Genomic DNA, 25,363 nt, shown 5'->3' with positions numbered 1-25,363 from the left:
GCGCGTTGCCACGGGCCGCCTCCCGGCGCAGCCCCGCTCCCCCCTTCTCTCGGGCAACGCCGTGGGCAGTCCCCGCCCCGCCATGGCGCCTAAGGAGAACGCTGAGGCTGCGGTCCTGCTGCAAAGTTTCGAGCGCCGCTTCTTGGCGGCGCGCGCCCTGAGCTCTTTCCCCTGGCAGGTGGGCGGTGGGGAGCGCGGAAGGCGGATGGGGGGCGCCGGGGTCGCGGTGGAGCGGGGCTCCGGCCTCACCCCTGCTCGCCCCGCCACGCGGCGGCCTCTGCTCCCTCGCGGGCCCCGGCATCACGTCCGGTTCCCCGGGCATCGCTGGGGCCAGCGCGGGCTGGCGGCGGGGAGCAGGAGGTCCACCCCAGCACCCTTGGGCCCACCCTGCGCTCAGCCCCCAGCTCCGTCCTCCCCTGGGCCCTTCCCGCCCTCCGCTGTCTCTGCAGACCGAGTCCCACGAATTGAAGGAATGCGGGGTTTCCTCCCAACTCCTTTTTTCGCTGGGTTTTTAGGGTCATGGACAGTTTGTGACTTTTTTTAGCCAGTTATTATCCTGGCCATTGGGTAACAGCTGCTGCTGCTCATTTAAACAGCCCACGTCCTCAGGGCAGCGGGAGACCACGCTGCGTTGAACTCAGCGACCAGGTCACAGACCCCTCGGGCCTGGGTGTTCTCATCTGTGTCAGCAGCATTGGACAAAGCCCTCTCAGAGGCAGCTGATGGAAGAGACAGGGAGGTACAAAACAATCCAGGAAAGAGACGAAAGAGCTCACTTCCCTGCCCTGGGGACCTGCCATTCACACAGAGGCGCATGGCCGAGGCAGCAGCTTCTTTCTGCCAAGTCCAGGGCTCTAATGACGCTGCGTCCTTTATAATCCATAATTCAAGTGCGGTGAACCCACTGGGATGACTCAGTTTGAACATATATTCCTCCCCAGGTCTGCCCCATCTTAAGAGTGGAGGTTAGTCATTTGTGTTTCATTGACATAAACCATTTAGCATTCTGGGAGATCATTTCCCGTCAGAAAGGAATGTGTACATTTTTTAACCCCAAATTTAAACCTTCATGACAGCATCCATTGGGCCCAATTCATATCGACTATAATTGTTCATGAGTGAGTGCTTACTCTGCACCAGTCCCATACTAAGTGCTCACTTAGGCTCACCCACAGCACCCATGTGGTGAGAACTATTCTAACCATTGGTTTGACTAGAAAAGAAGTTGACAGCAGCATTGGAGCACTCAGACCTGGGAGACAGACAACCTGCTTTGAATTCTGGCCCTGCCCCACCCCACACAAGCTGTGTGACCTTGGGCAAGTGACTTCGTCTCTCTGTGCCTTCATATTAGTAAAATGGGGGTATAATGATACTTACCCTCATAGGGCTGTTGTCAGGATTACATGAATATGTGTTAGCTAGTACTTTTTATTCTGTCAACGAATGTTTACAGGATGCCTTCCACAAGCCAGGCACCAGTATCAGCAGAATACAGACAAAGCCCTGATTAGATGGGAGAGCCAGAGAATAAACAAGTAAATGAATAAGCAAGAAAACACGGGGAGATGATGGTGGCTGGAAAGTCAATAAAACAGGGAAATGCATCAATTTAGGAGAGTTGGGAAGGCCTTCCAAGGAGGTGACAGGAGCCGGGACCTGAACAGTGAAGCAGCCATCCTGCCGTGGAAAGGTTTCAGGTTGCCCACCAGGTGTTAATGCTGTGGCTCCCCCTGTAATTCCAATTCAGCCACAGAGCTGGTCTGTGACCCAGGCAAGGCTAAGCTGCCAGGGCTAATGCAAACCAAGAGTCTGTCTTCTGATGTTCTTTCTCTGACTCATCCAGGTGTAACCCGGAACTTCTCAAGGTCAGGCTTTCAGCTGCCTGTGCCTTCCACATCATTTGGCCCCAGGTCCCTGGGGAGAGATCACTTAGCACTTTGCCAACATGTCCCATTGCATGTTTAATGTTCCTGTGATAATGCCCTTGAGATTTCTTTCTCTTCCCCCTCTCTCTTTGAATAGAGCCTAGAAGAGAAATTAAGGGACTCATCAGGTCCTGAGCTGCTGCTGGATATTTTGCAGAAGGTAAGAATCACAGAATCACTGGAACGCATCAGTGGCCTGATTTGCCCATGAAGACGTAACAGGTGCACATGTATCCTTTAAAAAGAAAGACGCTGCATCTGGGTGTGAGCACCTCAGACAGCTCCGGCTCTTTTGTTTTCTTAGATAAAGACATCAGAATATACAACAAGCTGCATGAGAAGAGGGAACCTGGGGGATGTTTTTTTAAACCGTCCACAGAGAAAATGGAGATGACAGCTGTAGGAACATCTTCTAGCATTTGCTAGCTGCTCGGAGACTTTTTTTTTTTTAACGTTTAAGGGGAAAAGAAGCAGGCAAGTCTTGCCCACCCGTGTGTCTTTTCTAGTTGTGGATGGGCCCCTGCTTTTTGTAGGTGGGGTTTGGACTCTAAGGTGCATCTGGGTGCGGGTAGAGGAGGGACCACCACTCTGCCCGGCCTGTCCCACTCTGCCTGCCCCTGGCCATGTGGGTCAGGTGTACATCACAGTGCATCCGGGCTCTCTACCCTCTTACGGGCCATGAATCCTTCTGAAAACCCAAAGGTGTTGACACTACCCCAAGGAAAAAATGCTCCAGAAGAGTACATTTTGTGTACAAATACATGGGAATCATACACACCCCTCCAACCACTGGTCCTGTCCAAAGAGCCCAGGGTCAGAATTCCTGTCTGGAGGGTGAACCAAGAGTATCCATCTGACCACCGTGTCGAGAAGATGCAGCCAAGCTAGGGAAGATTCCCAGGAGATCCAGCAGTTCAGGACTGTGAGCTCAGACCTCTCTGAGGCCATTGTCATGCAGTCTGCTCTGATTTTTCACCCCAAGGGTAAAACCTAACACCCGCCAAGCCCCTGAAGAGTTGTGTGGGCATTTTGTTGCCCTTGAGTAAAATCACGTCCCTCCGGCCAGCAGGTCCCATGTGACACAGGCCCTACTCTCACTGTTCCCGTCCCCTGCCCTCCCTCCCAAAATGCCAGGTGGGGGCCTGCACAAGCTACCCAGCTGCCTGGAACTCATTCCCCTGCTCTCTGCTTCTCTCAGCTTCAGCCGAAGTATTGCCCTCAGAGCCCCCGTCCCTCTCCACTACATCCCAGGCAGAGTCCCCACCTTCCTCTGTCCTGGTCAGCGCAGCACCCCACCCGGGGGTGTGATCTCCAGGAGGGCAGGTGCTGAATCTGCCTTGTCATACCATTTGGAGTTCTCACCCCTTCCATGGAGCCAGACAGTCCCACATTTGTCCTCACTACAAACTCTAGTTCCTGCTGGCTGCTCTGGGAAGGGGCATGTCTTAGTCCTGCTATAACAGAACCCCACAGACTGGGTGGCTTGTGAACAACAGGAATTTATTTCTCACAGTTCTGGAGGCTGTGAAGTCCAAGATCAAGGTGCCAGGAGATTCAGTGTGTTGTGTGGTCCCACTTCCTGGTCCAAAGATGCTGTCTTCTTGGCTATGTCCTCAGAAGACAGAAGGGGCAAGGGAGCTCTCTGGGGTCTCTTTTATAAGGACACTAATCCCATTTATGGGGGCTTTACCCTCATAACCTAATCATGCCCCAAAGGCCCCACCTCCTGATATCATCTCAGTGGGTGTTAGAGTCAACATGTGAATGTAGAGTAGGACACAAATATTCAGTCTACAGCAGGGTGTTAGCCTGAGTCCGTATGCCCTATATTCCTGCCCAGAAAGGGCATTAGAAACACTGCCATGGTCTGTGCCACTGTAGTGGAGAAATATTTTTAGGAAAGGGCTTATATCTTAAACTCTTTCAGATGCATAAGGGTCACCCAGGGCCAGAATTCCAGGAATCGGATAACTGGGGTTTGCCCTGTATTCACTTGAAGCTCATGGGAGACTTAAGGCGGAGTCTCTCCAGCAACCCACACTGTGTTCCTCGTCACAGACCGTGAAGCATCCTCTGTGCATGAAGCATCCACCGTCAGTGAAGTATGCCTGGAGTTTTCTCTCAGAGCTCATCAGAAAGGTCAGTGATGGGCACTGTCCATCTGGTAACCAGGCAGCATCTAGGACTTGGCTGGCTCTCCAAACGTGGGCTTTGCCTGTTGGAGCCCAGATCCATCCCATACTCTTTGCCTGCTCTACAGATCCCCGTATAGCAGGGGGCTCCCTGGGCAACTGCTCCCAGCTGAGTTCCACCAATGAGAAGCCATGGAGGGGGAGAGGAAAGGAGGGGCCAGGGTACTTCCTCTGTGCTTTGAGGGGTCTCCAGCAGTGGCTGCATCTCCTCTGTGGTCCTGGTCCCCCATGGAACCTTCCCACTACTACCAGGAACCCCTGAGTGTGGGAAATGCCACCTTCTCCTTCTGTCCTGCCAGCTCTCACATATCCCATTTCTCCTGCCCTACACTACACCTCACCCTCACCCTCTCTACACCTCTCTTTGAGGTCCCCCAGGTCCCCCCACCAAGTGATCTGTATTAAGTCAATCACATCCCAAGTCTCCCCTCCAAATTTGGTGAAAATCCTCCAGCCATTTTTACAAGTCATAGTAAAAGCAAACAGGTGGGGGCTTCCCTGGTGGTGCAGTGGTTGAGAGTTTGCCTGCCGATGCAGGGAACATGGGTTCGTGCCCCGGTCCGGGAAGATCCCACATGCCGCGGAGCAGCTGGGCCCGTGGGCCATGGCTGCTGGGCCTGTGCGTCCAGAGCCTGTGCTCCACAACGGGAGAGGCCACAGCAGTGAGAGGCCCGCGTACCACAAGAAAAAGAAAAGCAAGCAGGTGGAACCTTGGTTTGATTCACGAGGGTCAACTTAATCCTCTTGCTGAAGCTCTCGCCCTGCCCGCCCCCAGCACGAGGCTATCCACACGGAGCCTTTGGACGAGCTGTACGAGGCGTTGGCGGAGGTCCTGACGGCCGAGGAGCCCACCCAGTGCCACCGGAGCTACCTGCTGGTAGGAGACATGCGCCCTCCTCCACACACACAGTTGATTCAGGCTCCAGTCAGCCTCATGTGGCTTCAATCCTGACTCCAGCTCTGTAGTCTTAGACGAGGTCAGTTAACCTTCCTGAGCCTCAGTTTCCCCACCTGTAAACCAAGCACTTCAACAAATAACACCTGTCTTACGGGGTAACTGGCGTTAAATTAGGTAACACACATGAATTGCACAGCAGCGATCTGGCGCTCAGACCTCAATAAATATTTGATGGATGGTTGTTACAGGACAGCAGTCTCTCCCCACTGTCCACTGCCACCATCACCAGGCTGACCCGGTGCTTGGCCTTCTCACTGGTCACCTGGCTTCTTACCCCACAGAAGTCCATTCTACACACAACAGTTTTTGTTTTCTTTAACCTTTTATTGTAAAACAAAGATACAGAAAACCATGCAAAAGAATTAGATTATCGAATTGTTGCAAGGTGGCCACCATGGTAACTGCCAATCTAGCCAAGGACTTGGGCAGCCAGCCCACAAAGCCCTCATTTGACCCATCCCAGCCCTCCCTCTCTTTCAGAGTAATCACTGAGGTCGTACCACTGCCATGTGCACCTCTGGACATAGTCTTGCCCATTAACTAGGCCTGGCTCAAAATTTCCCTTCATCCACAGGTCCCCCCAGCTCTTCCTGGCAATTTGGCCTGGACAGCTTTCCACAAGCTGGCTTTTTGTCGCACACACATGGTGCTGTTCAGCTTGTTCCTCTGTCCTCTGTTCCCCAAAAATTGGCGGCTGGATTCAAAGGCCCACTCAGACTCTTGTCTGTTTGACCCCTTTGGCAAGAAAACAGCCTGGGTCCTAGAAGTCACGTCATCTCTTTTTTATCCTCTTCATGGTAGCACTTGTGGGTGCTTAAAGCTTAGACTCATTAATTCATTGAAGGATGCAAAAAGGTGATTTTTCTTATTTATTTATTTATTTGTTTATTTATGGCTGTGTTGGGTCTTCGTTGCTGCTCACGGGCTTTTCTCTAGTTGCAGTGAGCAGGGGCTACTCTTCGTTGCGGTGCGCGGTCTTCTCATTGCGGTGGCTTCTCTTGTTGCGGAGCACAGGCTCTAGGCACACGGGCTTCAGTAGTTGTGGCACGTGGACTCAGTAGTTGTGGCACACAGTCTTAGTTGCTCCATGGCATGTGGGATCTTCCCGGACCAGGGCTCGAACCCGTGTCCCCTGCATTGGCAGGCAGATTCCTAACCACTGCGCAACCAGGGAAGTCCCAGTGATTTTTCTATCATTTTGTTTTCATTCATTAGCTGGAGAAATTTTATAAGGAAATGCCTCCTTTCATCCGTATTTGGTTACCTACTGGTACAGCTAGTAGAGGAAAGGCAGAATACAGACTTCTTTCCTTTTCAAGATAGTGAATTGGTTTCCTGTCATTCCCAGTAGGGGTTCAAACCATTGCAAATCGCATCGTTACTGAAGCTCAAAATGTGCTATTTTGAGTCACTTCAAATAGACTTCTTTTTTTTTTAAGTAATTTTATTTTATTTATTTTTGGCTGCATTGGGTCTTCACTGCTATGCATGGGCTTTCTGTAGTTGTGGCGAGCGGGGGCTACTCTTCATTGCAGTGCGCAGGCTTCTCATTGCAGTGGCTTCTCTTGTTGTGGAGCACGGGCTCTAGGTGCACAGGCTTCAGTAGTTGTGGCACGCGGGCTCAGTAGCTGTGGCTTGCGGGCTCTAGAGCGCAGGCTCAGTAGTTGTGGCGCACGCGCTTAGTTGCTCCACGGCATGTGGGATCTTCCCGGACCACGGCTCAAACCCGTATCCCCTGCACTGGCAGGCAGATTCTTAACCATTGCGCCACCAGGGAAGTCCCCTCAAATAGGCTTCTGAGTCCTTTGACATCACCTCATAGTTTTCTTACTTTAGTTTATGTCAAGCTTTTCCAGACTCATCTTGTATGTTTCCTGCCCCAGACCTGGAATCAGCCATGTCTTCAAGAAGCCCTAGTTTCTTTTAGTGGGAAATGATATTTAGAGACCACAGTCTGGGCATTAGGGATGATCATTGCTGCTGTCTAGGCCTTTCCGTGGACAGAGCTAGGATATGGGTGGAGATACATATCCATACTTTTTAAGAGAAAATACCTCATGAGTCCATATTGATGTTTCTGATACAGGATCAGAAGGGTTTTCACTCAGCCTCTTCTGCATTGGATCCCTATCTCCTTTCTTCTGCTCTGGAAATTTTGGTTCTCAAGAGCATGGGGATGATGTTAGGATATCCCCCAACTGCCTTTGGCTTATCCCATATTATTCGTGCGTGCAGCGATCTCAGAACAACAGCACTAATCCCTCACACCAACCGTGGTTACTGAAAACAGCATAAATTTTTATATGTGCCACCCTCATTCTCCCTACATAGACATCATAGAGCCGTTACATAGTATTACCACAAACTAAGCAGCTCAAAGCAACATAAATGTGCTGTCTTCCAGTTCTGTAGGTCAGAAGTCTGCTGGGCTCAGCTGCTTACTCTTCTTTGAGTCTCACAGAGCTAAAATCAGGGTATCTGTAGGACTGGGCCCCCAGGGGAGGACCATTCCAGGCCCTTCAGGTCATTGGCACAATTGCGTTTTCTGCAGCTGCAGGAATGTGATTCCATTTCCTTCCTGGCTCTTGGCCCAGGATTGTTCTTAGCTTCTAGGAGCCGCCCTGTCCCCCTGACTCATGGCCCCTTGATTCCAAAGCCAGCAACCACCTCAAATCCCTCCTGCCTCTTTTTCTTCTGCATCTCCCAAACATCAGCCCTGATGATTAAATCGGGCCCACTTGGATAATCCAGGATCATTTCCCCATGTCACGTTCTGTAACCTTAAATGAATCTTCAGAGTCCCTTTGCCAAGAAGCACAGCACAATCACAGGGTCCAGGGATACGGGTGGAAACATTACCGACCTCAGGCACATACCGTAGTCTCTTACTTTTCAGTATTGGTCCGTATATTGATGTCTCTGTAGCCATTTTGGTTGTCTCAAGTTCATTTTCTAGGAGGTTCTTTAAGAAGGGCTCGTCAGATGGACCTTCCCGGACTTCTTGCATGTTGATAACAGATTGAGCCATTTTTACTTGAATCTTGACTCACACCTTCTCTCCTTGAGTCTCTTAAATATATTCCTCCACTTTCTTTGGCATAAAGCATCATTGTGCAAAAGCCTGATGATAATTTAATTTTCTTTCCCTTTTATGTCACATGCCCTTTTCTCTTAGATAGCCAAAGCATTTTTTTCTTTAAAGTCCAGTAATTCTATTAGACTACGTCTCGAGGTTGTGATCGTTCTGAGTCAGTGACCTCAGGTGCAGTGTATACTCTTTCAATATTCATTTCAAATCTGTTTGTTTTCTCAGGAATGCTTTCTTGAATTATAATTTTTAGTATTTGTTCTTTGCTTTTGTTTCATTAAAAGTACCTAAAAATTTGTGGCTTAAACAACAGAAATTTATCATCTCACAGTTCTGGAAGCTATAAGTGCAAAATCAAGGTGTCGACAGAGTTGTTTCTTTCTGAGGCTGCGAGGAAATGATGTGCTCCAGGCCTCTCCTCAGCCTGCAGATGGCCATCTTCTCCCCGCGTGTGTGTCCTAATGTTCTATTCGTATAAGGACACAGTCAGATAGGATTAGGGTCCCCTTATGTCCGTATTTTAACTTGATTCCCTCTATAAAGACCCCATCCTCAGGAATTCCCTGGTGGTCCAATGGTTAGGACTCCGTGCTTTCACTGCCAAAGGCAGGGGTTCAATCCCTGGTCGGGGGAACTAAGATCCCGCAAGCTGCACGGTGCAGCCAATAAAAGAGGAAAAAAAGAACTCATCTCCAAAAAGGTCACATTTTGAGTTGCTGGGGCTTAGGACTTCAGCATATGAATGTTGGGGGGAAACAATTGAACCCATGACAATCTCTTAATTTCTTTTTGATTTTTAAAATTTCGCTCCTTTTCACTTCCTGTTTCTCTTTAAGGTTTATCTGTTTTTATGTTTTGGTTTGTTGTTATGCTCATGCTTTTTTGAGTAGCCTTTATTTCTGAAATGATGTTTTCTGTTATTGTCACACATTTCTAAGTGTTTCGAGTAGCCATTCAGGCCTTGCCTCGGGGCCCTCACACCCCCACTACCGGAGCAGGCAGGTTCCCTCCTAGGTGGGCTCTGGGGTCACTGTCCTCGGGTCTACCACGTGCCCTGTTGCTTCCCTCTTCTGTCCCCACTGACAGGTTGAGCTCACGAGGGTTGTGTCACCTGCTCAGAACCCGCCAGTGGCTCCCCATCACATTTAGACTCAAATCCTAATTCCTTATGTGATCCACACCTGCCCTGATTGCTGGATTAATTCTCTCTCCCTGTTTCTGCCTAGCCCTCCGGGGTCTCTATCACACTCTGCGAGAGCACGGCCATCATTTCCCACGGCACCACGGGCCTGGTCACGTGGAATGCCGCACTTTACCTGGCGGAGTGGGCCATGGAGAACCCAGCGGGCTTTGCTCACAGGTGACCTGGGGGTGCAGGGCTGGGCACCAGGGAGGTTTGCCACAGGGGGATCACAGACACAGCCGCTTCTCCCTGTCATGCAGGACTGTCTTAGAGCTTGGCAGTGGAGCCGGCCTCACGGGCCTGGCCATTTGCAAGATGTGCCGGCCCAGAGCATACGTCTTCAGCGACTGTCACAGCCATGTCCTCGAGCAGCTCCAAGGGAACGTCCTTCTCAACGGCCTCTCATTGGAGCCAAATGTCGCCGCCCTGGCCCAGCACCCAGAACACGACACCGCCGATGCAGAGAGCCCCAGGGTGACGGTGGCCCGGGTGGACTGGGACGTTGTGACGGTCCCTCAGCTTGCTGCCTTCCAGCCGGACATCGTCATTGCCGCAGGTACCGCCCAGCTTAGGCCACTGGAGTGTGGCCTCCCTGAAGCTCCACCTGCCTTTCAGTGCTGGGAAGGGGACAGTGAGTGCTGCCTGGTGGGAGGAATGATGGGATTTGGGTCGTGTGGGCCTCCAGGGTGACATCAAAGCACAGAGCGTGCCTCTTGGGTGCCCTAAAGCCACAGCCCTCCCATTTGAGACAGTGGCCATGCCTACTGCCACGCTAATCGTCCATCCTATAAAGGAACCAGCTCTTCCCAGCAAGGCCTGCGATGAACAGAACAGGCCCCAGGGCACCAGACTAGGGTGACCAGTCTTAGCCAGGCCACAACCCAGCGGACAGACTTCACGTCCCTCTCCAGCAGCCTGAGGGAGGCCTCTCAGTTGCCATCCAGAACCTAAATGAATAGGCCAAAGCAGGCCCACAAAGCAAGGGAGCCGAGCTGGCCCCACCTACACCCCCTGTCTTCAGATGGGGGCGGAAGTGGCCACAGCAGCCTTGTCCTTTCAGGACCACAAAGAACGGCATGATCCTGATTCCTCTGCATGCCCTGGGCCAGGCCGAGGGTCGGGGAAGGAGCTCTGGGTGCCCCCACCTCTGTCAGCACCTGCTTCCTTCTCCGTGCACACTTGTGTGTCCCTGAGGCCGAAGGCTCTGCCTGTGTATCTCTGTCCTAGGTCCTCAAAACAAGTCCCACAAGGAGGGACCACCCACTCTGGTGCAAGGATGGGACCCTTGAGGGAAGGGGCATATGGTGTGGGCACCAAAGGGACCGGTGCCCTCCACGGCGCTCACCCAGCCCCATCTGGCCGATGGTACTGTGCTCTGGCCTGGCTGTGGCCCTGAGACCCAGGCCCAGAGCGGCTGGAGCACAGAGGCTAAGCAGCTCACCCCTGCAGGCCCAGCTGGTGGGCGGGAGGGGGCTTGCCCCCCACAGGAAGGAAACAAGAAGTCTGAGGCAGTCAGAGTTTGCTTCATTAAGCATCTTCTAAACAGGCTATAGGCAGAGAACTGATTTTTTCTTTTAAAGGAACACCAGTGAGTCCTGGATATTTTTCATGTGTTTTCATGTGTTGCAGTGTCTTTCAGCAGCTTTCTCTGCTAAGGGTTTTTCTTTTTACCCCCGTAATTTTCTTACCGTCCAACAGCACGAACCTAATAGAACTGCTGCTTTCCAGGCCTTCACCCTGCTGCCCATGTCGGCACAACCCAGAGGCCTCTATCCTGGGGTCCTGGAGGAGCCCCTTCCAGTAACCTGGGGGTTCTATCGCAGATGTGCTATATTGCCCAGAAACTGTCCTCTCCCTGGTCGGGGTCCTGCAGAAGCTCTCTGCCTGCCAGAAGGACCAGCGGGTTCCTGACGCCTACGTTGCCTTCACCATCCGCAACCCGGAGACATGTCAGCTGTTCACCACGGAGCTGGGTGAGCCCCGGGCCCCTGGCCGGGCTGCTGACTCTGAGGGGCTGCCACCCAGGCCTGCAGGGCCACTGCACTGGCCACACACAGGACTCCAGGGAGGCAGAAATCAGGAAAGTAAAAGAATGGGGCCCTGGAGACAAGCCGGGAAGCCCCAGACCACAATGTGCTGGGCCAACGACCCCCCACCCTCTGCCCAGGAGGTCAGCAGAGGAGCCAGGGCCAGGGAGTTGGTGCTCTGGGGAGGAGATGGCTGACGCAGTGATCTCAGAAGTCTGAGACCAGCAGTCCTACTGTGTGTTTAGGGCAGGTTTTCAGAGACTTCAGGCCTCAGTTTTCTTTCCTGTAAAATGGAAAGGATGGTGGATGCCAGCTGGTATCAGGGTAGATGAGTTCTGGCCACACAGCAGTCAGGTGCAGGCTCTGGAGGTGGGTCCCAGGTGGAGCTGGGCCACCCCTCTCCAGGTCTTCATTCATTGTACAGCAGAAACATCCACCTCGGGGGTGGAACAGGGCTGGCACGAAGGGTGTGCTCGGGAAAACGGCAGCTGCTGTTACTAGATCAAGCACACAGTAAATGGAAGAGTGAGGGATGCTTAGAGAAGGGGGTGGGGTCTGCCTGAGTTGCCACTGCTGCAGGCGGGCACTGTTCTCAGACCTGACCTGCGTCAGCCCTTCTAGCACCTGTGGGGGGGGGGCGGTGCTGCCATCCTCTGTCCCACCCGTGAAAACACCGGGGTGCAGGGCAGCTGAGTAATCACCCAGGCACCCATGGACTGAAGCCAGGCAGCTGGCTCCCACTCTCCACCCCCCACCCCATGACCCCCACTCTGCAGTCCTCACCACGAGCCAGGCCTGATCAGGGGTTCCCACACATGACTGGGCAGCAGTGCAGAGCCCTGTGCTTGCCCCAATCCCCCACCCCCCAAACAAAGCTCTCCCACAGCTGCCTCTGCTGACAGAGAGGACCAGCGCCCACCCCTGTACAGCGTGTCCCACTGACAGCGGGTGTTCGGCCTCGAGAAATAACGAAGTCCTTCAGATGCTTATGTGAAAAAATATCCACGCTGTATTTTAAGAAAGCTGAGTGCTAAACAGCATATACAGTATAAACTCATTTTTTAAGCTCATTTTTATTTTAAAAAAATAACTGTCATGTTAATACACATATGGGGAAACTCCATACACACCAATTAACATTATTATTAACATGTTATACCCGGACGGCAGTATCATGACACTTAATATACTGTATGTCTAGTATTTCATTCTTATAAATACTAATTTTTCATTCCTAAAAAACTGATGACAAAACAATTCTTGCCAGGGGCGCGTCAGACATCTGTGCTTACACAGAGGACGTGAGCCCCTCTGATACAGGTCCAGCCTCTGAAGGCACCAGGCTGAGCTGTCAGGCAGACGTGGGTTCAAACCTCAGCTCCTACTGAGCTGTGCCCGGTAACAGGATGGAGGACCCAGACGGGGCCATGACTTTCCAGGGATGCACACGGCCCAGTGGGCAGACGCAGCAAACCTGGCTGCTGTGAGCTGCTTACAAATGGGATTCCTGGTCCCACCCCTGGAGGCTGATTCCAGGTGTCTGGATGGGGCCTGGAAATCTGTAGTCTGTACCCCCCACACACACCCCCAGGCCTGTCCCAAAGCCCCACACTGATAGGGTGGTGTCCCATCTCCAAACCCCACATCCTGAGACGCATATGTTCTGTCTCCAGGCCGGGCTGGAATCCTGTGGGAAGAAGTGCCTCGTCACGACCAGAAACTGTTTCCCTATGAAGAGCACTTGGAGATGGCAATTCTGAAGCTAATGCTGTAGATTTATAAATGGTTTTGAAGAATAATGTGAAAATTAAATCACTGTTCTGGAAAGAATGTGATAAAACTTGCACTGGACTTGAATGTTTGAAGAATGTTAAATTCTGAATCGGGAACCACAGACTGTTCGAATAAAATATAAACTGTTCAAGCGTGTAGACCCCTCTCTGCCAGCTGGCTTAGTCCTTAAGAAAATCACCATAAATCAGAAATGAAATTTTTGGCTCAGAGATAAGCATTTCATTCGCGCAAATAAAAAAACAAACCAAGTATGTTCCCCCCAACCTGGATGCAAATCCCTCGCGGAGCCAAGCCCGCTGCACACGTGGCACATCTGACTGCCCTTGCAGGGCGGTGGGCTGCAAAGTCTGTTTTCAAGGCAGGAATCAAAATATTAGGGACACAACCAAGCAATTCTGGGAAAGGCAGACACCAGGAGAAAAAACAAGGATGCAGAGATGTTCAAGACGACACAAATAACAGAAAAGTCATAAACTGGGGGAAAGAAAGACTCATAAGACAGGAAGAGAAAAGAGAGAAGGGATTCAGAGCCTCCAAAGATGAAAGCAGGCTGAGCCAGCTTCCTGGTCAACAAAAACTCCTGATTATTAAAAGTAACTTCATTCCCCAGGCAGTGCCCACTGCCAGCCTTTCAGCTTCCATCCACCAGGAGGCGCTGATCTACAGAGTTTGCGCAGGGACTGGCCAGCAGTGGCGGCTGTGAGGAGGGGAGTGTGGGCCAGCTCCTGGGGAGAAAGATGAAAGGTAAGGAGGGGTGTCAGCTTGAGGGTCTCTCCATGATGTCCAGCACAGGACACCTCAGGAGTTTCAGTCGTTGGCCCGAGGGGTCACGTGTCCGTAATCAAAGGGAGCACTGTCCGCTTCCAGCTCTCATCCCATCGAAGCTGCTCTGACTCCCGGAGGTTCTTGCAGAACTGGTTCAGTTTGCCAGCAGGATCAGGAAACTTTGAGAAAAGCATCTAGAAGACCAGAACTACCTCATCACTGCTTCCTGCCCCCACCCCAGTTTCCACCCCAAGCTACCCCTCCTCCTTCCCAGCAGCCCAGGCTCCTGCTGCACCCCAAGCCCAGCTGCCAGGCCAGTCATTCTGCCAAAACCCTCCCTCCTTCACCGCACTTCCAGAACCACCACCAGTGTCCTGGGGTCTCCAACGGGACGCCTGCTCTGGCCCAGCTTCCACACCAGGCCTGGCTAACTAACCCTTCTCAACAGCTCTGACCCCAATGTCCCTGACCCAGCAAGCCCCCCTCCCTCACCAGGCACAGGGGAGCCTTCATGGCCCAGCTATGCTCTATCTCCTGCTCTGCTCCGACCTGATGGCACAGCCAAGCTGCAGTGTTCACCATCCACACCCCATGCTCTGCCGGCAGCCCCCCGCCTCTGCCTCTGCAATGCTCTGCTGTTCCTTCCACCAAGAGCTGGCCTCTACCCAGCACTGTCCTGCCCACGTACTGAGAACTAGGTGATGCCTGCGTTCTTTCCAGCTCTGCTAAACTAAGGTGTCTGCGGACGCCAGCCTGTGGGCTGCATGCAGCCCTCCGCCTGTCTTTGTAAATAAAGTTTTATTGGAACATAGCCACACCCCTTCATCCACAGATTGTGGATGCTTTCACATTACAACAGGGTTGAGTATTTCTGACAGAGACTATGGCAAAGTCTAAAATGTTTTTTTCCTGAGCCTTTCCAAAGTCTGTTGCCCTTGGTCTCAATGATCAAAAATGATGACGTGTTACTTTTTGTAATTTGTAGTAAGAAAGAAGTATCCTTTGAAGATGCCCACCCATCTCATAAGGCCGGTCCAGGAAGCTCCCTCGCTCCTCACTCTCCCTTCTCAGATCCAATCACCCCCTAAATGGCACAGTCCACCTGGCTCTAGCATCATTGTGTGGTGTGAGCTCCATAAACCCAGACGGCAGGTGGGGCGAGCCCTGTCCCTCCGGGGCCCAATGGGGCCCAGCCTCTGAGACCGCTGCTCGCTCACCCATACACAGCCCAGGGCCACCCACCCAGCTGCAGGAACAAGGAATCTCCAAAACCCTGCAAGCCGCTGTGTGGGAGCAGACACGCTACCTGCAGCTGAGCTGCCAGCTCCTCTGAGTCCTCGAAGACCAGGCCATTTTCCTCGTGTTTCACAAGCTCGTGTAAGCTGCAGAGAGAATTAGGGGAGGTCTGAGAGCTGCCTGGAGGAGATACAGAACCCAAGGTGCCCACCTGCTCCCCCCCCAATTCCACCCCACCCACAGGCTAAGCTGGAGGCAGGAACAGTCTGGTTTCAGGAAGCCTGTTCTTAGATTTGGCATCTGAATAGAAAAAAGACCTGGCAGGATCCACATTAAAAATCCAAACCAATTTGGGGAAGGAGGGACAATACAGGGGTATGTGGACTTTTTGTGCTACATGCTCTCTTCAGTGAGAACGTTCTTAGTAAGTTCTGCCTTTTTTTTCTTAATTCCACAGCAGAGAAACCAGGTAAAAGGCAGCCCTGCTGGAGGCAGGCTCAGAGGTGATCAGGGGGCTGATCCCAACACTATCTGAACCCGGGCTCCAACATCCTGGATTTCCCATTCAGAAGCTGGCTCCTCAGCTCATGGTGGGGCCACTGTTTCTAGAACCTTTTCTAACACTACCGTCTCCAAATGCCCTCTCCTGCCCATCTTTGCCAGGAAGAGCGGAGACAGAAATACACTCATTCAACTGATTCGAACACAACTACATGAGCTCAGACTAAAGGGACAGAGAGAGAAATAAGTCCATGTGAGCTGTGCGGGCAATTCCAGCCACCATTGCACCCTGTGAGCACAAGCCCCCAAGTAGAGTACTTAAGACTCCAATTTGTATTCAACACGAGCTCTAACTGGAAGCCACCCTGTCTGGTGGGGCCCAGCCCGCCCACAGGGACCAGAGGGCTCCTGCTCCCTCTGGGTGGCAGAGCTGCACAGATGGGGAGGTGGAGCCCTCCAGGAAGCTTTCCCGGGCAATTCTGCTGGTTCCCCCCAAGCTGCTGATTTGATAACCTAACCCTGGGAGGACTGGGTTTCTGCTCCTACCACTGGAAGTTCACGGCACACACAGGCAGGCAGCACCCGAACATGTCCACCACCTTCATGGGCAGGTCCAGGCCACTGGAGGACCGGTGTAGGCAGACGCCCAGGTCCGCAGACCCTGCAGGGCAAGGATGAGGGGGCCATCAGCTCTGGCTGTGCGCCCGGTGGCCACACATCCTGCAGGACTGTGGACCGAGGCCTGCGGGGAGGAGTGGAAAGGGGGTGATAAAGTCCCCAACCCCACGTACGACTGCCTGGGGTTGGCCGAGCAGCCTGGCAGGAGGCTGGGACACGGAGGTGCTTCCCACCTGCCGCTCCTGGCCTCTCGGCCCTTTCTGAAAATGACCTGCCCGTCACCAATGTTTTTCTTTAAACTGACCCCCTTTTTCTCCTTAACCACGCTGTATTTTAAAAGAAGCCGCAGCAATGATTGCTTAATGGGTTCTGAGTTTCTGCTTGGGGTGATGAAAATGTTTTGGCAAGAGACAGTGGCGGTGACTGCAAAACACTGTGAGTGTAATTAATGCCACTCAATTGCATACACTTAAAAATGGAAAAATGGTTAAAATGGCAAATTTTGTTATGTGTATTTTATCACAATAATTAGAAAAAGAACCCAAAGCAGACCCAACAGAAAACAAGCTGTCGCTGTGAATATAAAGCCAAGGAAGCAACCGTACATCACTCAGTGCCGCTGGAGCTCCTGCCTACAAAGGCTCCCCGCCTCCCACTCCGGAGACAGCTTAGTGGCTGCTGAGACCTATAGGCACCCAGCCAATAAGCCCTCCCCGAGGGATCAACAATGCAAAAGAAGGGAGGGCTGCCCCTTCACACTGGGAGAGTCCACACTGTTTACCTCGTGGTCTCTGTACCTCCCAGACTTGGGAATTGACCCCAACCCAAGCCCCGCCCAGCCCTTCTGCCCAAGGGAAGTGCAGGGTGAGTGGAGGGCGTGGAGGCCAAGAGCACTCGGATGTAACCTTGGCAAACAGGCAGGGAGGAGATGGCACACCAGGAAACAGCCTCGTTCTCCCAGAGTCCAGCCAGGGCCCATCCCAGCCTGAGACCTACATGTGTAGGGCCCCTGAGCAGACGATGGCTTGAAATCATTAAAGGGTTAAAAAAACAAAGAATATGCAAAAGAACCTGGTAAAACATTCATTGTCTGGCCCTCTTCAGAAAAACTCTGTCCCCTGCCCTCAGGTACTCCCTTATAAACCCCAGCCCTCCCCCTGCAGGCCTCTTACCTAGAAGCAAGGGGTAGTCCTCGGCCTCCAGCCATGGGGTACAGACCTGGATGTGCTGGAAATGCTTCTGGCAGATGAGGCGGCTGTAATACTCCTTCAGAGGCCCTTTGCCTTACAGAGAAAACGGAGTCACTGCACTGGGCCCACGTCTGGCCCTGTCCCCCAGCCCCAGGCCTGAGAAGCCCCTGCAAGGGCGTGAGCGGAAGGCCCACAGGCAGCAGCTCCAATCAGGCCCCTATCCAGACCCCTTCCAGAAACGACCCCCAAGGGGTGTGCACCTTGACTGCTGAGGCCATGGCCATTCCCCCAGCAGGCCTTGGGCTGGGAACACAGCCAGGATAAACTCTGGCCAGGCACCAGAGTGCCCACCAATACAGCTTCTCACACAGACTGCCCCTGTGCCCCGCCCAGATCCCCAGGTGGCACAGCATGAGCAGTGGGCTCCTGCCGCCCCTGTGCGTCCAAGGGCCTGGAGGAGAGGAGTGTCCAAGGTGAGGCAGCTGGCTGAGGACCCTCCCCCTCCAACCAAATCTCCTCTGCCTCTCTCTCTTCACCCGGCTCCTTTGGAAACAGTTTGACATTGGACAGCAGACTCTCATTTTTAAAAAAAAAGATACGTGGAAACCACTGTGAAGTAGAAAGCTCAGAATCTCTGAGGTCACGCTATCTGAGATTGAAATCTAGACTCCATGCTCTGCCATGAATCCCTTCTGAGCCTCAGCGTCCCCATCAAGCTGGTGTAGAAAACCATACATCACTGAGTAGGGGTGAGAATTAACGAGACAACAAACATCACAGGCCTGACATGCCTCCACTGCCCCATTTAATACAGGAACAGGGATGGTCCCAGGTGGGTACCTGTTATAACACAGACCAGAGGAGGGAGGCTTTCTCCATCGTCGATCAGCTGTTCGAACTCTGTGTTTAGGAAAATAAATATATGATAACCAAGATCATGTAGTCGGGTGAGTGAGGGGCTGATGCGAGGGGATGGGGGAAGGGAGAGGAGGAGGGAGCACTGCTCCCAACCATGCAATCCCTTCTCCTGGAGATGGCAATTCAGAGCTAGGCTGGTCACTCACTGACCCAAAAGGGGACTCACGCCTGCCACCTCCACCCAGTGGCCCTGGCCCTGGGGTCAGGAACACTCTGCCAAGGACATCACGCAAGGCCAGGTGAGCATCCTGCAGTTCAGCAGCCCCCGACAAGCCCAGCTCCTGATCACAGCCATACACCTACTTTCTAATGCTGCCAACAAGATGGAGAAGTCTTCATCCTCTACGGGAAAAGAGAACCGAGTGTCACGGGCCAGTCTCTAGATGCCTCCCCACCCAGCTCAATGTGCTCCCTTTTCTCATCGAGGCCCCAAATACATGTGGGGTGCACGCCTGGCAGCGGCGAGAACACAGGCTCAGCCAGGTGCTCATACAAGCCCCAAGCGCCCGGGCGGGTCCTGAGACCTGTCCAGCTCGTGCTGCTGACCAAAAGGGCCGGCCGCCCAGGAAGGCAGGTCACTGTTCCACTCTGGGCATCCCGCTCCGTGAAGGCCGACCTCTCCATGCCCGAGTCCGAGGGTTCTGAACTGAAGGAGCAGAAAGAGCCCATGAGCTGCCACAGAGCAGGCCCTTGGGCCCGAGAACGGCCATTCTCCCACCAGAGTGAGGCCCGCAGGCTCCCAGTTGTTGGGGTGCAGCCACGTCAGAGCCACCAGGTGGCCCTACCGCCCAAGGCCTTGGGCACAGACCTGCACCTTGCTTTCTCTCTTATCTGCATTTATGTGTTGCTAGGTGCTGAGGTCGCAACGGCAGACAAGGCCGACTCAGCCCCTGCCTTCACAGGGCTTACTGTTCTAATCACCCCCTAGACTTAAGATGAGGACGCTGTGACCCCTCCAACTGCCCCCACGTTACTGAGAAGAACAAAGACCAGCTGTATGGAGAGCCGCTCAGAAGGGCTCTCCTTACCCCTGGGAGATGCCCAGAGAACACATAGGTGCACAGACCCCGCCATGCGGTCAGGAACCACTGGCAGGAGGGTAAGGACACCCACAGCCTAGTACAGGGCAAACACTTCCTTAAAGGGCCAAAGAGTAAACACTGTAGGCTTTGGGGAGCCATACGGTCTCCATTGCAAAGCCCAGCTCTGCTCTTGTAGTGTGGAACCAGCCAAGGACAACATGTAAATGAATGAACGTGCTGTGTTCCAATAAAACTTTATTTACAGAAACAGGCAGCAGGCCTGCAGCCATAGTTTGCCATCCCCTGGATTAGATCTCCAGGTCAGCAGCGAGCATAAAACAAGGCAGCTGAAAGCTGAAGACAGCAGACTTACCAGGCCCTGAATGCAGAGTAGGTGCGGCTCAGCTTCATAAAGAGCTGGTGTTGCAGGTCCAAAGGCGTCTCTTTAAAGAAAGATGCTGGCTTGTCGTAGACAGTCACAGCTCTGCAATGAGATCATTGGGGGGCTCTAGGGAGGGGCAAAGAAAGGCCTAAGGAACATAAGACCCAGAAGTATCCAGAAGAAGAAGGGTGCTTAGGTATCCAAGTCTCAACAATAAGCTTTAGAATTACTTGGAGAAGCACAGAGAGAATTTCTAACATGAACACTTCCTGGACCATCTGGCTGGCTGGGAAAGAAACTCTAGCTTCCTCCTCCCTCAGCCTCCCCAAACCAGTAACCGCCTCCCGGAACCCTGAGAGCTCCCAGTGCCTTGCAACATGACACAGCAGCTGAGAGTCAACAGCGCTGGGAGGGACCCCTCGTTTCCCGAGGCCCCTACTTGATGCCCCAGTTCTCTGCCAGGTCTTCCCGCATCGCATTAGTCACACACAGGTTCAGGTGGGACAGGCGTCCGCAGAGCGTCTCATACCTGAAAAGACGTATCAGTGGTCAGCCCAGAGCTCTCTGGGCCAGGAACCACCACCCCAGCCCCATGGGACTCAACACCTCTGATACAGAAGAGGCCGCAGAGCTGGGATCTCCCAAATCAGGTCACTGGCGAGGCACCTTCCCCGTGTTTGCACAGAGTTCTACCACCTGTACTATTACCTCCCGCACACCTTTCTTTAAATCAGATTGCTTTTCAGCTTAAATACAATTACTTTCAAGAGAAACCATATATCACTACAGAATGGAAAATCCAGTCTCTCTTGCCATAAAATGAAGGAGAAATACAATAAAATCTTGTTATTAAATCTCAGCCACACTGCACTATTCCCTGCAAAGGCTGTGGGGCTGAGGCTCACTCCCAATGGGTTACAAAGGGAGTTTAGCAAATGCTAGAAAGGCGTTATCAACAGATTAGCTCCAAACGGAGACTTGAGCCCTGGTGACAGGGCAGGACTGAAAAAGAACTGGAAATGAACAGGGTTATTTCACATGTGTAGGTACCACGGCCTGTTCCTCACTCAGGATGCAGAGAAAGCTCTGGAGCTGGACTGCCTGGGATGGAATTTTGGAGCTCACATGTATTAGCTGTGTGGCAAGGGACATGAGGGCTCTCGGTTTCCTGGTTTGTAAAAAGACAGCGATCACAGGACACCTTGCTGGGCAGCACTGGAGTCTGAATGGGATAAAGGCTTGGCCTGAGGCCCGGCATGCAGCAAGCGCTCACCGACTGCTGCTGCGACCACCACCCGCGAATGACCCATCGGGGAAGCGCCACGGCCGGCCAACGGCTTGAGGCTGCAAGTCCACACCGAGGCAGAGGGTACAACTCGGACTCAGAACACAACACTGCTTCCTCCTCCAGGCCCAACCTGCTCCCAAGGCCCCTCTTCCCTCCCCCTGTCTCATCACCTGCAGCAGACTGTGACCCACGTCCCCGTCTGCCAGCAGCAGTCCCCAGTTTCCATTTGGGTATCTGGTACGGGTTCATCTGGGACCCCAGCTCTCCAGTGGAGCATTTGTCCCAAGCCTGAGACAACGGGGTACTGAAGCCCCCCAGGCTCAGAGGGGGTCAGAGGACGCCAGGTGCGCAGGAGCCAACCACAGGCCTGCTCTCTCCACTGAGCCTGGTGGGGTGGGGATGAGAGCGAGGGGCTTCCAGAGCCTGAGAAATACCTCTAGGAGGAAGTGTGGAGAGACATGAGAGGGGTCCTGATGACACCTTTTTTGAGCTCAAAGTCAGCCATTTCTCAGGACTTTTCAGTTTCATGGGCCAACAAATGCCCTCCTTTGCTCAGGCCTGTTTCTATCACTTGTCACCAGCGTCAGTCCAACTCCCCAGCCTTGCCCTCACCCCCACAGGGCACACAGGAATCAGCTTCCCCGGGTCTCCGCACCGGCCCTTCTTCCCACCACAGTTTGGGGACAATGTCGGCACCCTCATCCCAGACTCTCACCACTTGGCCAGCAGAACAAGGGGGTGGCCGGGGCCGTGCACCAGACCCATAATGGAGTAGCCGTAGTTGTGCCAGTCAATGACGAGCTTGCTCCCACAAAGGCAGCCTGCAAACCAGCACACGGCAATGGCGGGCAGGCCCGGAGGGTTCTGGGAAAGAGAGACTTGAAGGAAGAGAAGGAAACCAGACCATGGTCAAGAATAAACCAAGTAAAAATAACATACGTGGCAAAGAGTCAATTATCTTTACAGAGCTCTTGATAATCGATAAGCAGAAGAAAGACCCTCTTCCTCACCAAGAGGTATAAACAGTCATAAAAGAAAATTGACCAACCTGATAAGTCCAAGATCACTGATATTCAAGGAAACAAAAAATGGAATAAGGAGGTACCATTTTTCACCTATCAGAATGGAAACTCCAAAACACCTAATGATACCTGGTGGTGGTGAGGATGGGGGGAAGAGGCTTCCCTGTTAGGTGGGGGATAAATCGACCCAACCTTACTCTAGGACTATCCAGTAACACATCACAACATTTTAAAAGTGCATGGACTCTGACCAACCACTTCCCGTCCTAGGAATTTATCCCAAGGAAGAAACAGAACCCATGCAAAAGACATATGTTCACTGATACTCTTCACCATACAATTTAAAAGTAAAGGGCTTCCCTGTGGTGCAGTGGTTGAGAATCCACCTGCCAATGCAGGGGAGACGGGTTCGAGCCCTGGTCTGGGAAGATTCCACATGCCAGGGAGCAACTAAGCCCGTGCGCCACAACTACTGAGCCTGCGCTCTAGAGCCCATAGAGCCCATGCTCCACAACAAGAGAAGCCACTGCGATGAGAGGCCCACACACTGCAACGAAGAGTAGCCCCCGCTCACCGCAACTAGAGAAAGCCTATGAGCAGCAATGAAGACCCAATGCAGCCAAAATAAATAAATAAATATAAATAAATTAATTTTTTTTTTTTAATTTTTAAGTTAAAAAATTCAGGAAGGGCTTCCCTGGTGGCGCAGTGGTTGAGAGTCCGCCTGCCAATGCAGGGGACACGGGTTCATGCCCCAGTCCGGGAAGATCCCACATGCCGCGGAGCGGCTGGGCCCATGAGCCATGGCCGCTGAGCGTGCGCATCCGGAGCCTGTGCTCCGCAACGGGAGAGGCCACAACAGTGAGAGACCCGCGTACCGCTAAAAAAAAAAAAAAAAATCAGGAGGAATCTGAGTGCTCATTAAGATGAGACTAAATGAATACATTAGGATACATCTCATATCAGGATACAATACAGTCAATTAAAAGAAGGAGGGCTTTCCTGGTGGCGCAGTGGTTGAGAGTCCGCCTGCCGATGCACGGGACACGGGTTCGTGCCCCAGTCCGGGAAGATCCCACATGCCGCGGAGCGGCTAGGCCCGTAAGCCATGGCTGCTGAGGCTGTGCGTCCGGAGCCTGTGCTCCGCAACGGGAGAGGCCACAACAGTGAGAGACCCGCGTACCGCAAAAAAAAAAAAAAAAAAAAGAAGGAGCTTCTCTACGTTAAAAAGCAGTCAAGGTAAGAGGCTAAGAGTGGAACTCCAGAACTAGAGTGACAACCTGGTTCAAATCCTGACTCCAGCACTTCCTAGCTGTGTGACAATGGGTTACTTACAGAACCTCTCTGGGTCTAGGTTCCCTCATCTCTAAGTGTAGGTAACACAAGAACCTACTTCTCAGGACTGTTGTGAAGAATTAAATGAGATAATGCACGTAAAACACTTAGATATGTAACAAGTACAAAATAAGACTATCTGTAAAACACTGAAAAACAGAAGGGATGAGTACCATAAACAGAATGGACACATACCATAGGCTCCTACTCATGTTTTTAAAAGTTTATACACACACATATGAATATGCATTTACCAATCTGTACATTTTTTAAAACTGGAAAGTAAAGAAAACTGTTAAAACAGTGGTTCTCACAGCGGAAGGTGGAGCTGACACGTACCTGGAGAAAGATGTAAGCTGCTGGCTTCCTGCACATCAACTTCCACAGCAAGTGCACTGCCTGAAACACAACTTTGACTCCATACTGGAGAATATGGGGCCCAACTGCAAGTCAGAAAACAGCCATCACTAGTAAAGGAGTTCTTGGCAATTTGCAGATCCCCTCCACCCCACGCTCCCCGCCTTCCCCTCCCCCCCACACACACAGATTCAGAGATATCAGGAGTTGACTGCTTCCTACCTGCAAGTCTCTGAACTTCTGTCAGACTCACAATCTGAATTCTGTCGCTCTGCAAGAGCTCATCGTGGGGTTTGGAGGCTGAAAAGAATGTCCCTTTTAATGTGCTGGAGAAGATAATCTAATTTAAAGTCTGATGATCCCCGCCCCACAGGCTGAATAGGGGAGAGTGTTTTGGAACCTCTCTGTTCCTCAGTAGCCAGAACAGAGAATGAGGCCAGTTCTTGTCCAGATTCCACTAGACCACCCACAGAGGGAGGGCTGGAATCTTATCCATTTTTACTTAGCACAATGCCTGGCACATAGTAGGCACTCAAGCTGACCTAGATTCCCTGGATGGTGAAATTATCACACCATAGGGAGACCCCTAGGAAGTCTCACTCCAGCCCCTCACCCTGGGGTAGCAGACTCTAAACAGGGACTAGAGGCAACCAGTGCTATTCCTTTTTTCCCCTGATATGGGATAGAGCTACCTTCTAAAGATGTCAAAGTGGGGGAAGATGGAGGAGCAGACACCCCTACCCCCGCACACTGAGGGAAAAACGCTGGACATCCTGCGAAAATGAAATACCTCCTGCCTGCAGAGTTCTGCGCTGAGGGTGAGGAACGGAGAGGAGACAAGTCGCCTGTCTTCTCAGACACTGCCTGACAAAAGAAGCCTCAGAGATGTGCTTACCAGCACTTGCCCTGGGGTCACATCCACCCGGGTTCCAGTCCATCTTTCCACTTACTAGGAATAAGTGAGACTATGCACTGAGTTCATTTAGCTTAGCACAGTCCTGGCATATGACAGGCGCTCGATTAATGCTGACTGTTCCCAGGGACCCACCCAGCAGAGGCTGGGCAGAAACCTGGCAACTGCTGTCCAGGCCACAACCCGGCTCGTCCAACCTCGGAGAGCTGCCCGACGGAGGAGCGGGGCGTCCCCGCCTCGGCCCCCGTGGGGCGGTCAAAGCCGAGGGTCAAAGGCTGAGAGAGCAGCCTCCCTCCCAGGCCCCCGGGGCACTCACTGCAGAACCCCAAGAAGGTCACGGAGAAGCCGCACTTGGCCAACGACAGTGCGTGATACTGCATGCGGGGACTGCGGCCCACGTCGCCCAGCACCACGACAATCACGTGGCGGGCCGCGCGCCCCCACCGCCAGCGCTTCCATGCCACCAGCAGCAGCAGCGTCAGGGCCAGCGCCAGCAGGACCACGCAGGAAGCCGCCATCTTGGCGGGCCGGCAACCGTCACGTGACCGCGCTCCCGCCGGCTGTGCCAGCTGTCCGCAGCCGCAGACCGAGCCTCCTAGGTGGGTGGAGAGAAGGGAGGCGGGGACGTGGTTCCCTGTTCCGTAAG

At 52.8% G+C, this 25,363-nt stretch overlaps 2 protein-coding genes across 10 annotated transcripts; one reads left to right on the top strand and one right to left on the bottom strand.

Moving 5' to 3' along the window:
• The first annotated feature begins 64 nt into the window (after positions 1-64).
• EEF2KMT (eukaryotic elongation factor 2 lysine methyltransferase) lies at positions 65-13,279 on the top strand. 2 transcript variants are annotated; one of them, XM_029221504.1, is made up of 8 exons: positions 65-178; positions 2,026-2,088; positions 3,987-4,067; positions 4,896-4,997; positions 9,393-9,526; positions 9,610-9,905; positions 11,173-11,322; positions 13,050-13,279. In XM_029221504.1, exons 1-8 carry the CDS (start codon positions 83-85, stop codon positions 13,148-13,150), a joined length of 1,023 nt encoding a protein of 340 aa, XP_029077337.1. In that variant the 5' UTR covers positions 65-82; the 3' UTR covers positions 13,151-13,279. The 2 variants fall into 2 exon arrangements, with proteins under 2 accessions (XP_029077337.1, XP_029077338.1); XM_029221505.1 differs by lacking the exon at positions 13,050-13,279 and having other exon boundaries at positions 11,048-11,300.
• A 230-nt stretch (positions 13,280-13,509) lies between these two features.
• Positions 13,510-25,266, bottom strand: ALG1 (ALG1 chitobiosyldiphosphodolichol beta-mannosyltransferase). Of its 8 annotated transcripts, XM_029221502.1 has the most exons (15): positions 25,034-25,061; positions 24,595-24,664; positions 24,027-24,104; positions 23,787-23,890; positions 21,806-21,968; positions 20,928-21,024; positions 20,242-20,331; positions 19,794-19,904; positions 18,923-19,044; positions 18,702-18,740; positions 18,321-18,380; positions 17,463-17,573; positions 16,219-16,333; positions 15,242-15,317; positions 13,510-14,129 (listed from the first exon to the last, which is right to left on the bottom strand). In XM_029221502.1, coding segments are annotated over exons 6-15 (858 nt in total). In that variant the 5' UTR covers positions 20,930-21,024; positions 21,806-21,968; positions 23,787-23,890; positions 24,027-24,104; positions 24,595-24,664; positions 25,034-25,061; the 3' UTR covers positions 13,510-13,997. The 8 variants fall into 8 exon arrangements, with proteins under 8 accessions (XP_029077335.1, XP_029077328.1, XP_029077334.1 ...); XM_029221495.1 differs by lacking the exon at positions 20,928-21,024 and having other exon boundaries at positions 21,806-21,954; positions 24,595-24,668; positions 25,034-25,241; XM_029221501.1 differs by having other exon boundaries at positions 20,928-21,968.
• Positions 25,267-25,363: the final 97 nt, after the last annotated feature.

The sequence above is a fragment of the Monodon monoceros genome, unplaced genomic scaffold (genome assembly GCF_005190385.1).
Source record: "Monodon monoceros isolate NGI ecotype Baffin Bay Population unplaced genomic scaffold, NGI_Narwhal_1 Super_Scaffold_13, whole genome shotgun sequence".
Taxonomy (NCBI): domain Eukaryota; kingdom Metazoa; phylum Chordata; class Mammalia; order Artiodactyla; family Monodontidae; genus Monodon; species Monodon monoceros.
This window is presented reverse-complemented; position numbering and strand designations above follow the sequence as displayed.

Bases quoted from the DNA above. Each gene is read 5' to 3' on its own strand.
- EEF2KMT (XM_029221504.1), top strand. From the start codon at position 83: ATGGCGCCTAAGGAGAACGCTGAGGCTGCGGTCCTGCTGCAAAGTTTC. The intron at 4,068-4,895 runs GTCAGTGATGGG...GCCCGCCCCCAG, and splicing joins TCTCAGAGCTCATCAGAAAG to CACGAGGCTATCCACACGGA. The intron at 9,906-11,172 runs GTACCGCCCAGC...GTTCTATCGCAG, and splicing joins GGACATCGTCATTGCCGCAG to ATGTGCTATATTGCCCAGAA.
- ALG1 (XM_029221495.1), bottom strand. From the start codon at position 25,176: ATGGAAGCGCTGGCGGTGGGGGCGCGCGGCCCGCCACGTGATTGTCGT. The intron at 24,669-25,033 runs GTGAGTGCCCCG...TTCTTTTGTCAG, and splicing joins GACCTTCTTGGGGTTCTGCA to GCAGTGTCTGAGAAGACAGG. The intron at 17,574-18,320 runs GTACCCACCTGG...TTTCTCTGTAAG, and splicing joins TCTGGTCTGTGTTATAACAG to GCAAAGGGCCTCTGAAGGAG.